The sequence below is a fragment of the Epinephelus lanceolatus genome, chromosome 18, assembly GCF_041903045.1.
Source record: "Epinephelus lanceolatus isolate andai-2023 chromosome 18, ASM4190304v1, whole genome shotgun sequence".
NCBI classification, from domain to species: domain Eukaryota; kingdom Metazoa; phylum Chordata; class Actinopteri; order Perciformes; family Serranidae; genus Epinephelus; species Epinephelus lanceolatus.
In genome coordinates, this window is record NC_135751.1 from 42,129,834 (window position 1) to 42,142,379 (window position 12,546).

Consider the following 12,546-nt stretch of genomic DNA (forward strand, 5'->3'; position numbering starts at 1 on the left):
CTTATGAGCCCTTAAAGTCGGCGGACTGTGTGAAGAAATGGTTGTAATTCCTACATGGTTCATACTACATTTCTGGAAAAAGCCTTAAATGAAAGCTGAGAGTCTGCACTTTAAGCAGGTATTCATTGTTTCATTTAAAACCCACTGTGGTGGTGTACAGAGCCAAAATGACGACAACTGTATCATTGTCCAAATAATTATGGACCTGACTGTATATACGAATATCTCACATTTTTCACGTCACTGTATCACCGTTTAGACTAATCTGGTGTTTGTGAAGTCTATAAACACAATGATTGAATGGTTATCGTAGATTAGCGGGGCTAACCGTTAGCTGTTTGCCCCATTAGCACTGTCTGTAATGACTCATTAACTCTAAACGGTCTGTGAAAAAAATATTATTTTCCAGAGGATGTCTTAGTTACACATTTGCCAAAAATCTGGCAGTGTCAAAGGGGCTCTAGTTTGCTCACTCCCTCTCACTGTGAGGGGTTAAAGGTCACCTCTAGACTGCCAACAGGAGGCTCTCTGATCCACCCAGCGATGGTACTGTAGGCCTCCTCTCCATCACAAGGTCAGTACACTGTCCACTCTGGTGGTTTGGTTTTGGGAGAATCCTACTGGTCTGTATTAGGTCTATATTTTGAGGTGATACGCGACATGTTAATCAGAGTTTGCACGGCTGCATGGAGACTAATACAAGTGGAATGTACCTTTGTATTAGACATGTAGACAACTTGTTAATGTAGACACTAACGAAAGTATTCAGAGCCTTTGCTGTGACACTCAGGTGCCTCCTGTTTCTCTTGATCATCTCTGACCTGTTTCCAAACCTTGACTGGAGCCCACCTGTGGCCACTTCAGCTGATTAGACCTGACTGAGAGAGACACACACACCTGTGTATTGACGGAGCTCAGAGACGGGGTTGTGTCGAGGCACAGAGCTGAGGAGGGCTGCAGAAACACTGTGTTGGATCCAAGGGTCCCAAAAGCACAGTGGCCTCTGTGATTCTTTAGTGGAAGAAGTCTGGAGCAACCTGCAGTCTCAGTTTTTTCTGTCTGCCAGACGACAACAGATCAAAGAGTCGGTGACCAGCGTGAGAGGGGTCTGTCATGATGTTTATTTGGCTCAGCTGATGTAGTGTGAAGTGGCGAGTTCTTCCAGGGAGGGCAGGGGACAGCCGGTGATCTTTCCTGCAGACTTGATGACTCTTTGCAGAGCCTTTTTATCTGCAGCGGTGCAGCTGGCAGACCGCACCACGATGCAGTCTGTGAGGACACTCTCAATGGTTTGAGTGCAGACGACGCAAAAGCAGTAGAGAATTAAAGAGTCGGTGCACCAGGTGTGTTCATGACAACAGATTGTGTCTGCACAGTTTTGCTCAAATATTTACAACGTAGAAGAGAGAAACTGATCCTACTGACGCGAGGATCGATCTTCAAAATAAAAATGTAGTATCGAGAGTATCGATATTTTGGCATTGGTTCGACTGCCCCTAGTGGACAGTGCAGGTATTGCCATGTAAGGTGAGTAAAGTAAAGTGTAAGGGGCCGCACGCTGTGTCATTAACTGCCTGGAAAATGTGAGGTCGGGCACTGGGCGCTACTCAGTGTCATCTTTCTAGGGCCTGGAGGCTGGTTGCGACCACAACCAGCACCACATCACAGCCTGTTTACCCAAAATCCTGAGTGCAGAGCTGATCTACTTCCTGTTTGTGTGTTGGCCTGTTGTCTGTGGGACAGATGTAAAGCTGACTGAACAGATATCAATGAAGTTTGTTTTCTTTTTGTAGAAGGTGTTAAAGTAAAAACCATGTGGAGTAAGGAATACTTAAAAATATGGAATGCAAACAAAGGCGGATTATCTGAACAAATACAAATGCAAATAGAAGGTAAATATCTAAACAAAATACAAATGCAAATTGTGCAAAACAACCAGTAAGTGTCTGACGGGCCGGCAGCCTGGAGACAGAGTGCAGGTGAACAGGTGAACATTCACTGAGTTCAGTCAGTTCCAACCTGCCGTCACTGAGAGCAGTTTAACAGCCTTATTTTATTCATCTTATTCATCCTGTATGTGGCCAGGAAGGTCTTATTGAGATACGTGATCTCTTCTTTCAGGGAGTCCTGGTTCAGACCTGTGTTACACAGTTAAACACAAACAACACATAGAAGCATCACGAGAGAGAACAGTAAAAGAAGAGGGATATATGAGCCTGACCAGTGACGCCCATTCATATTCCACTCAGGTCAGGGACTATACAGAGCAGCAACATGTTTCCTTCATGGCAGTTTTTAAAAGACCTTTAAAAATGTTCAAGGAAGGGAGTTCTTCTAAGGTGCATGAGAGGACAAAGCAGGTTCAATGCGATGTCTCAAGAACCCCTCAAGGGAGTTTCCTTAAATTTGGCACAAATGTCCACCTGGACTCAAAGATGAACTGATTAGAATTTGGTGGTCATACGTCAAGGTCACTATGACCTTGCCCATTTCATTCTCATTAACGTAATATCTCAGGAATGTCTCAGGGAAGTTTCCCCAAGTTAGGCACAAACTTCCACTTGGACTTATCTCTGAAATTTTCTTTGGCGAGTAGATTTTTATCATACCTGACTGAAACAACAACACTGGTGGTCAAAGGTCAAGGTCACTGTGACCTTGCGTCTGTCTCATTCTCGTGAATGCGATGTCTCAAGAACACCATGAGGGACTTTCTTTAAATTTGACACAAACGTCCACTTTGACTTGCAGAATAAACTGGTCAAAGGTCAGTGGTACTGACATTCCATAAATGTAAGTTTGGCAATAATAAACCTCACATTGGTGTTTTTTCTGGAGGGTGTTGAACATGACATGAAACTGCTCTTTGGCTCCACAAACAGGCTGTTGAGACTCTCGATATCTGTCTTATAATATCTTTGTGTGGTGCAGGGAATGAGACAAGATTTGGTTATCAAACTCAGTGTTCTGTCTGTTCCTGAGTCACGCAGGTATTTGAATGTGTGTGTGTGTGTGTGTGTGTGTGTGTGTGTGTCAGATCCTGTGCAGGTACTTAATATGTGTTTACCACTTTGCCAGATGGTGAGCCGTTGTAAAGTGACTGAAACCCTCCGGCAGCAGGTTGTCCAGATGAATGCCAAAGGGATGATCCTTTCAGCCACAGCAAGAGAAGTTGGTCGTTCCTGATTTCTAGACTATTGCATCTTCACAACATCACAAACTCATTCAAGTCCCCCAAGAAGGCTGGTCATCCACGAGAAAGACAAATGCAAGAGAGGACAGGATAACGCGGAGAATCTCAACGGGCAATCGGTTCAACACTGCAGCTGGAATTGCTCGCCAGTTCAGTGCTGAACAGGGTAAGGGTCTGTCTCGTCATACAGTGTCTCGACGTTGAACAGAATTTGGATTGAAAGCCCACTCTGCAGTGAGCAAACCTCTCATTAGCAGAAGGAATCAAAATGCTAGACTAACCTTTGCTGAGGGGCATGTTGTGTGGGCAGAGGAGAACTGGTCCAAAGTTCGTCGTCATACTGGGGAAAGACTGAACCCAAAGTGTGTAAATAAAGACGTCAGTGAAAGGTGGAGGAGGAAGTGTCATGGTTTGGGGGATGTTTTCTGCAGCAGGAGTTGGGCCTCTTATACAGCGACATGGCAGAGTGAATATAAATGTTTATCAGAACCTTCTTCGACAACGTTCATCACCCGATCAGCCAGCAATTTTCAAGCAGGACAATGCCCTCTGTCACACAGCAAAACGGGTAAAGCAGCTCCTTGAAGCTGAAAACATTGAAATAATGAAATGGCCAGCCCAGAGTCCTGATCTAAACCCAACAGAAACCTCTGGAAAATCCTTGGTGACAAAGTTACGGCTAAGAAACCCACTGCAGTCACCGAACTGTGGAAGAGACTGGAAGAAGAGTGGACCAACATCACATCAGAGCGTGTGAGAGACTAGTGATGTCCCGTGGCCACAGATGTGCTGAAGCCATTCAAAGCAAGAGCCTGTCCACGTCCTACTAACTGCTGACTGTTGTAACCATCAGAAACTGCCTTGGTTATTTTGTAAAACACAGATTTTTAGCCATTCTTATATCTCAAATTTGTTGTAGATGGTCTGGGCTGATCCCTGAATGTTCTTGACGTCTTGCTCCGCCCCTGGTGGCAGGCTGACTCTGTGTGGTGGAGTCTATCTGAGCTGTGATTGGTGCAGTCAGTCGGTGAGTCTGAGTATTTCACAGTGAAGCATCAGCACCTGAAACCCTGGATTCAAAGCTGGTGTCTCTGCTGCCGTCGTCTACAAGGTGAGTGATGCTGTTACGTTGACACTGGTGCTACGTGGCTGGCAGATGGAAGCAAAATACTGAAGTTTTATATAAAGTTTTAATTCAAGGATTTTTCAGATTTATATTTATAGATCCCAGGGGACGTTTTATGAAATGTGTAATTAGTGGTAGCTTTGATTTATTTGAACTATTAATATTGTGACAGAATCTAAATCTGACTCTGAGTTACTGTTGTTATAATAATAATGATAACACATTTTATTTATAGAGCGCTTTTCAAAAACTCAAAGACACTTTACAGGCATAAAAAAGTGCAGGGGAATACAATCAAGAGTGCAAAACAGCAGACAAAAGAGGAAAAAAATTACAGACAGGAGTGCATTAGTTATAGACACGGTTGTAGACAAATAAGGGTGCTGACATTACAAAGTTAGGCGGGTACAAGGGAAGAGCAAGAAGGAAGTAGGATGGATTAAATTTGTAAGTTAAATGCAGAACAGAACAGGTATGTTTTGAGTTGAGTTTTGAAGGAGGTGAAGTCTGTGCAGCCGCAGATGTGTTGTGGGAGGGAGTTCCAGAGGGTGGGGGCAGCAACAGAGAAAGCTCCCCCCAGGTGCGGCGCTTGGTCCTAGGTACGGTGAGGAGGTTGGCGTCAGAGGAGCGGAGGGTGCAGGAAGGGGTTATGTGGTCACAGGAGCGGGTGTGGGTGAGGAGGCGGGCAGCAGAGTTCTGGATATACTGAAGTTTATTGAGGAGATTGGAGGTTGTGCCGTAGAGGAGGCGGGCGATGTTTTTGAGATGGTGGAATGCTGATTTGGTGACTTGCTTGATGTGCTGGTTGAAGGAGAGATTACTGTCAAAGACGACTCCAAGGTTGCGGCAGTGGGGGGAGGGGGAGAGGGTGGAGTTGTCGATAGAGAGATGGAAGTCTTTGGCTGCCAGGCTGAGGGACTTTGGACCAATTATGAGTAAGTCTGATTTGTCGTAGTTGAGTTTGAGGAGATTTGTTTGCATCCAGTGTCTGATATCAGAGAGACAGTTTGAGAGGGTGGAGTAGGTCTGAGAGGTGATGGATTTGGTGGAGATGTAGAGCTGGATGTCGTCAGCGTAACAGTGGAAACGGAGGCCATGATGACGGATGATCTGACCGAGGGGGAGGAGGTAGAGGATGAAGAGGAGAGGACCAAGCACCGAACCCTGGGGTACACCTTGGGACAGGGGGGCAGTCGAGGAGGAGCAGTTGTTGATGAAGATGAATTGCTTCCTTTCAGTAAGGTATGATTGGAGCCAGGTGAGGGCATCAACCAGTTGAAACTTCTCCTGGTTAGAATTCCTTCAATGTTCGTTGTTCAGGAGGTTTTTAGCGGGAGGTCTCTTCCTCTCCAAAACAAACACGCCAGGTGATTAGAATCACTAAAAACACTGCAAAAAGCAGTTTCATGCTACAAATCAGTTCCTCTCCGATGTTGCTCGGCATCTTGGGGCTCACCCAGAACATGCTGTTGTGTGCTCACCTTTTTCTGATCCTGGCGTTCAGGAGTTTTTGTACAGTGAACTGAATTATCCACCGAGGTCTCTTTCTTTCCCAGACCAACAGACCCAGTGATTTAAACTGGTAAAATGCAGAATAACAAAGTTTCTGACAGACTTTGGCATGTCGCTGTGAGCAGCTAGTGGAATACTTTTTCCAGAAGGTTCAGAAGGTTGTCACTGCCAGCTCCATCAGCTGATTCACATTTAAAGTATATTCTATATTTCAACTCAAACTAAAAGCTGAATAAAACTGTGCATGTGACTGCAGGTGTATGGAAAACATGATGAGGAACACCTGCGCTCTCGTCCTCCTGCTGCTGCTTCCTGCTGTGTGTGAGGGACAGCTGAGAGCTCAGGACTTCATACATCAGTCACAATCAATGTCCTGGAAAGAGGCTCAGGCCCACTGCAGGGTGCATTACACTGACCTGGTCACCATCGCTGGGAAAATTGAGAATCAGAACTTCGTCAACACCCAGGGATGGATCGGTTTGTACCGAGACAATTCAACCTCTCTGTGGAAATGGTCCAGAAGTGACGAGATAGCCAACTTCACCATCTGGGACAGTAGTAAGCACATATCAAGGCCTTCAAGCTTGTAATACACTACATTAACAATAGTTTTATAGATTACATCGACATATGTTTTCTATTTCACACATTTAATATGTCATCAAAATACAAACCCCGACCAGGCACCAAACACTTTTGATCTGCTGGACCAACTTTCTCATTTTACAGCTAAACAGTACACAAAAATTTGCTTCTGAAAACATTTCAAGAGAGAAATAGGCAATGCAGCAATATAGATCTAGATTCATATTCAGTTAGCACTGCCTCGTTTGAACGCAGTTCACAGAGTGAATGACATGATTGACAGCTGCGTTAGAGACTACTCAGCTTTGTTCGCACATGGTGAGGCCGTCAAAAGCTTAGTGAGAGAGCAGAGTGATAGAACGCTTCGTTTGATATCCTACAAAATTGTGCTCCACGAATGACTAAACATCCTTAATGTTCAGTTATGTAATAAAGTTACTAAGGTTAGGTTTAGGAAAATAAACATGGTGAGGGCGTACCTTAAAATGACTCAAAGTTCACACAGATCCGAACACGTGACTCCAGGGGAAAGTCCGTTTTTTGTGACCCATCCACCACTCCAACCTGCTGTGATCATATGACCAATGTGCTGATGGCAGTAAACAAGGCAGCAGTCCTGAACATGTCTAAGGAGGCAGGTTGGGGTGGCGGATGGGTTACAGAAACACGAACTTTCACATGTTTGGATCCGTGTGAGCCTGAAGTCATTTTAAGGTACGTCCTCAGTAAAAGGGTCTAAGGCAGGAACACTCAGAAAACATTTCTAAAAACTGTTCTGACTGGATGTAAATGAAGTAGATATTTTCTCCTTGCAGATGAACCCAAAGCTGATGAGAACTGTGCTTTTAAGTACCCAAGCACAGAGAAATGGGAGAGCGATAAATGTAGCAGCAAGCACACTTTCTTGTGTTTCAACGAGAGGCTGGTTCTGGTGAAGGAGAGGAAGACGTGGGAGCAGGCTTTACAGCACTGCAGGGCTCTGGAGGCGGTCAACTCCAACCAGCCGGCCACTGATTACCAGAACCACCGCTATGACCTGGCCACCCTGCACAGTCCAGATGACCACAAGTATGCAAGGGAGAAGGCCAAGTATGCCCCCACTAATGAGGTAGGGCGGTTTTTCACAGTATGTGTGTGTGTGTGTGTTACAACTCCTCCTCTGTGGTGGTAACATGTCTCTGTTACATGTCCGTAGGTGTGGACGGGCCTGCGTTACCTGGCTGGTCAGTGGGTGTGGGTGGGCGGAGAACGAGTGCAGTACCTGGGTATGAAAAGTTGTCCAACCCTCAGGTTTTGTGGCACCCTCCCAAAGAACATCACCAAGATATACAACATACGAGACTGCAGTCAGAAAAGGAGCTTCCTCTGTTACAGGAAGCCTTGAACGCATCAGTCTTCTTCAAGTCTGTGGTTACTGAGAGGTTCTCAGCAAAGTTAGTGGATTGTCCTTTTAAAGTTGATTTATGATAATTAAACAGTTTCTGCATTTGCTGTGTTTAAGTGGTTTACTCATAGGATGTGCTGTTTGAAGATATATGCTCCTTCTGGTTCAATTGATGCCGACTATTTCAAGATGAAACCACCACAGCAATAAACACTTGTGTCAGACAAGAAGCAAACAGTTTTAACTCACCTTGTAGGGGTCTGCCCATTGGTCCGACCATATTAAACCCATTGTTCCGAAGTCCCATTGTTCCGAAATCATCATGATGCCCTGTGGTTAAGGTCTGGTTAGGTTTAGGCACAAAAACCACTTGGTTAGGGTCAGGAAAAGATCACGGTGTGCGTTAAAATGAAAAAGAAAGTGGCAAACACATAAGCTGTGAGCCTGCTTCGCCTCAAGCCTTTCCCAGCTGACCGAGAGCCAGTCACGGCGCACCATCAAGGCAGAAATACGCCCGCCGGGAGCTGTTCAGCACCGCGGAGAACTCCCCACACAACCCCGACCCCAGAGTTAATAACAGGAGGTTATGGTGTTTCATTCTCTTCTCTCTATGACACTTGTATCTCGACCTGTAGCCTACTTTTGTTGCATTGCTGATCCTCTATGGTACACAAATACAGTATAGCCTAGTATAATCACATATCGGAACAACAGAATGTCGGATCAGTGACATGGACCCACCTAGTGATGGTCCGTCCTACATCGCAGACCTTCTAACCCCCTATTCTACACCCAGGTCCCTCAGGTCAGCTGACCTGGGGCTCCTGGCTGTCTCACACTCCAGACTAAAGGTGCAGACACACCAAACCGACATCAAAGAACTAGCGGTGACGAAAGCCAACTGTTGCGTCGTCTACGTCGCCTCACGTCGCCCTGTGTCAGTTGCATTTGAACACACTACACGGACTACATCCGACGGCCAAGTAGCACGTACGTTCTGCGCCTGCGTGAGAGAGAGCGGAGTGAGAGAGTGGTACATCCTGTCAGCCGAGGGGTTTCCTATCTGTGCAGCCGAGCACCGCAGCACCTCCACGGACTATTACATCCAGACGGTCCCGGTGTTTCCTCCTCAGGCTCCACTTCACTCAGCTGCCCGATAAACCCGCTGCTTCTTCCCACTTTAACCTGAATAACAAACCAGGGCTCGGTGCTCCGGTTGGATCCAAACGGAGAGCCGGGGCTAGCTCAGAGACTAGCGGAGGCTAACTGGCTGTGCTTCCCTCCGGTCATGCTGCAGCTAACGCTCCGCTAGCCGCTCCCAGCTAGCTCCGGTTTGTTATTCAGGTTAAAGTGTGAAGAAGCAGCGGGTCTGTGGGGCAGCTGAGTGAAGTGGAGCCTGAGGAGGAAGCACCGGTTAGCCCCGGTTTCACTACAGGCAGATTCACTCGCTACAGGGGCGAGGAAATAAAACCTGAACAGCCAATCAGAGTGATCTCTCTCACCGACAAGCTCCGCCGCCGATTCAACATGCTCAATCGGCTGAAATGCTGCCGACGCCTAAGTGCTGACGGTGCAGGACACACCGCAAAATCTAGGCCGACAGACGCTCACCGACGGCCCGACTTTGGTCGGCAGCCGACCGTCGGCTTGGTGTGTCAGGGTCTTTAGGCTCACAGGTGATCCCCCTCCACTGACTCGTTTAAGTCCAGGCTCCAAACCTACGTGTATTCATCAGCGTCTGAGTCCCCCTGATGTGGTTCTCCCTGATGCTGCCTGTGTGTGTTGTGGTTCTAAATGTGTGAGCTGTACCTGACAGTTATGTTGCGTCCTGTGGATGCTATTTAGCATCTAATTCCTTCCTCTTCTTTGGTCAACATGAGTTGTTTTAAATGTGCTTTATAAATAAATCTGAGTTGAGTTGAGAAGAATGTCTCATGATAATCCACAGATTGGTAGCATTACGACAAAAAGGTTCAGATGCTCCAAATATTTAGTTCAAACACATCATTACATCCAGAGATTTCCACAAACTGCTGTTGCATCATTTGGACCACTCATATTTCTCTTCCTACTGTCTGCAAAAAGTGTGTGTGATGTGACCAATAAATATTCAGCTTCAACTGTCTCGTCTGTTGGGTGTATTTTGTTGGATTTGAGCGATTCAGAGAAGAAGAGTGCTGGAGGGAGTTACAGTTACAGTTACAGTTTGCAATGCTGCAGTATTATATTTTATTCTATATTGTGGATCTGTGAGTGTCGTTTCATAAATATTCCATGGCACATTTGTACTGTTCGTATGCGCGATGTAAATCTGTGTCAGAGCAGTGTGACTGGGGTTTTCAGGCCAGCTGTGTGTGTAGTAACCTTCCAACATGGCCACCAGAGGACGCTACGATGCTTCAGGAAATCATCCATCAGTGACATAAGACACACTTTTCCTGGTTCAGACTGTTATCTCATCCGTGGAGATTTTATCAGCTGCAGCTCTGACACAGCGCTGCTCCGTGTGCCTGCAGGGATAGAAAGAAGAATCCTCTCTGATCACTGCGGAAAACACCAGAAGACCTTTGAACCATTCTGTGTTGTTTACTGTGTATCTTTAATGTGATGTGTTCAGGGGCGGGTTTAGGAACGTCTGGGTCGGCCAGTCTGGGGCACTGATTTAAAAAAGGGGGGCGCATTTTGTGTTAATGTGTTCAGACTCAAACTGTGCGTTATTAATAGTTCCATCAGTTATTCAGTAAAATGAATAAAAGCCAGATAAACAAGTTAAGATATTCTAATATGAAATACTGTCAATAATTACAAGCTATTTGTAACACCCCCCCCCCCCCCCCGTGGCATCTCTTTGTAGTCATCTTGTTTCCCTCTTAACCCATTTTGCTTAAGACAAACAACTACCACTGGTATCTTTTTGTAGCCCTTTAGCATCTCTTTGTGGTTGTTTTGTTTCGTCTTAAGCCATTTGATGTCCCCTTGTAGTTGTTTTGAGTCCTTTTTGTAGTTGTTCAGCATTGTTTTGTAGTTGTTTGCCGTCTCGTTGGAGTAGTTTTGTTTGCCTTTGTAGTGTTTTTGCAGCTCTTTGAGGTTTCCCTTTTCAGTAATTTTGTGTCTCTTAGTAGTTGTTTGTTGTCTTCTTGCTATGAATTTGTTTTGCTTTGTAGTTGTTTTGAGCCCTTTTGTAGTCGTTTGGCTCTTAAAGGTAGTTTTGCTTCCCTTTTCAGCCATTTTGCGTCTCTCTGTAGTTGTTTTGCGCCTCTGTGGTTTGGGATCTTCTTGTAGTTGTTTGTCTCTTTGTAATAATTTTGTTTCCCTTTGTAGTTATTTTGCATCTCTTTGTGCAAGTTTTGCATCCCTTTGTAGTTGTTTGCCGTCTCTTTGAGGTTGTTTTGTTTCCCTTTTCAGTAATTTTGTGTCTCTTAGTAGTTGTTTTGCGTCTCTGTGGTTGTTTTGCATCTTTTTATAGTTGTTTGTTGTCTTCTTGTTATGATTTAGTTTTGCTTTGTAGTTGTTTTGAGCCCTTTTGTAGTCGTTTGGCTCTTTAAGGTAGTTTTGCTTCCCTTTTCAGCCATTTTGTGTCTCTCTCTGTAGTTGTTTTGCGTCTCTGTGGTTTGGGACCTCTGTGGTTTTTGCATCCTTTTGTGGTCGTTTGGCGTCTCTTTGTGGTAGTTGTGTTTCCCTTTTCAGCCATTTTGCATCTCTGTAGTTGTTTTGTCTCTGTTTGTAGTCTTTTTGTGTCTCACTGAGGTCGTTCTGTTTCCCTTTGTAGTCATTTTGCATCTCTGTAGTTGTTTGGTGGCTCTTTGTGGTTGCTTTGAATCGTTTAACATCTCTTTGTGGCCTTTTTGTTTCCCTCTTAAGCCACTTTGTATCTCTGTAGTTTGCATCTCTGTGGTTGTTTTGCATCTTCTTGAGATACTTTGGTATCTTTTTGTAGCCCTTTAGCATCTCTTTGTGGTTGTTTTGTTTCCTTTAGTTGTTCAGCATTGTTTTGTAGTTGTTTGGTGTCTCTTGGGAGTAATTTTGTTTGCCTTTGTAGTGTTTTGTGACTCTTTGAGGTAGTTTTGCTTCCCTTTTCAGCCATTTTGTGTCTCTCTGTAGTTGTTTTGCGTCTCTGTGGTTTGGGATCTTTTTTAGGTAATTTGACATATTTTTCTAGTTGTTTGTCTTTTTGTAATAATTTTGTTTCCTTTGTAGTTATTTTGCATCTCTTTGTGCAAGTTTTGTATCCTTTTGTGGTCATTTGGCATCTCTGTGGTTGTTACACATCTTTGTAGTAGTTTGATTGACTTTCTAAAAAGAAATGTATGTGGCAGTAACTGCAGAGGTTCTGATACTAATAAGCCAACTACCTGTTACACTCAGACTCTGGTTGAGGCCTGTGTCAAGCATAGCGAGCCCTCTGGCCCCGCCCCTGCCTGAATGTGTGTTTGGATCTATAGATATCTGGATTTCCCCACAAATCTCTGGTCATCATTTCTACAACATCGGATGATATTATACATATATATATATATATATATATATATATATATATGATATTTATTTTCAGAGGAAGATGCTGAACATGAGTTGTGTGGCTGGGTTAGGAACTCTGCACGAGGACAAAACAGACAAGAAGAATCAAATCTGTGTGATCCTGTAAACAGAGGTCAGAAATAACGCCCAGCTTGTTTGTGTGCGTTTCATTTCCCTGCTTCGGTTTGGAGGCAGAATAAAGCTCGAAAGACGGCGTTAAGAGTTAAA

General features: G+C 44.9%; 1 protein-coding gene across 2 annotated transcripts; it reads left to right on the top strand.

The window, feature by feature from the left end:
• The first annotated feature begins 3,332 nt into the window (after nt 1-3,332).
• LOC144458654 (putative C-type lectin domain family 20 member A) lies at nt 3,333-9,113 on the top strand. Of its 2 annotated transcripts, XM_078161590.1 has the most exons (4): nt 3,333-4,304; nt 6,088-6,389; nt 7,232-7,524; nt 7,612-9,113. In XM_078161590.1, the coding sequence occupies exons 2-4, from the start codon at nt 6,092-6,094 to the stop codon at nt 7,798-7,800; spliced, it is 780 nt and encodes a 259-aa protein (XP_078017716.1). In that variant the 5' UTR covers nt 3,333-4,304; nt 6,088-6,091; the 3' UTR covers nt 7,801-9,113. The 2 variants fall into 2 exon arrangements, 1 of the variants encoding a protein (XP_078017716.1); XR_013488040.1 differs by lacking the exons at nt 3,333-4,304; nt 6,088-6,389; nt 7,612-9,113 and adding an exon at nt 7,013-7,130 and having other exon boundaries at nt 7,232-7,369.
• The last annotated feature ends 3,433 nt before the right edge of the window (nt 9,114-12,546 follow it).

Bases quoted from the DNA above. Each gene is read 5' to 3' on its own strand.
- LOC144458654 (XM_078161590.1), top strand. From the start codon at position 6,092: ATGGAAAACATGATGAGGAACACCTGCGCTCTCGTCCTCCTGCTGCTG. The intron at 6,390-7,231 runs GTAAGCACATAT...TTCTCCTTGCAG, and splicing joins CTTCACCATCTGGGACAGTA to ATGAACCCAAAGCTGATGAG. The intron at 7,525-7,611 runs GTAGGGCGGTTT...ACATGTCCGTAG, and splicing joins AGTATGCCCCCACTAATGAG to GTGTGGACGGGCCTGCGTTA.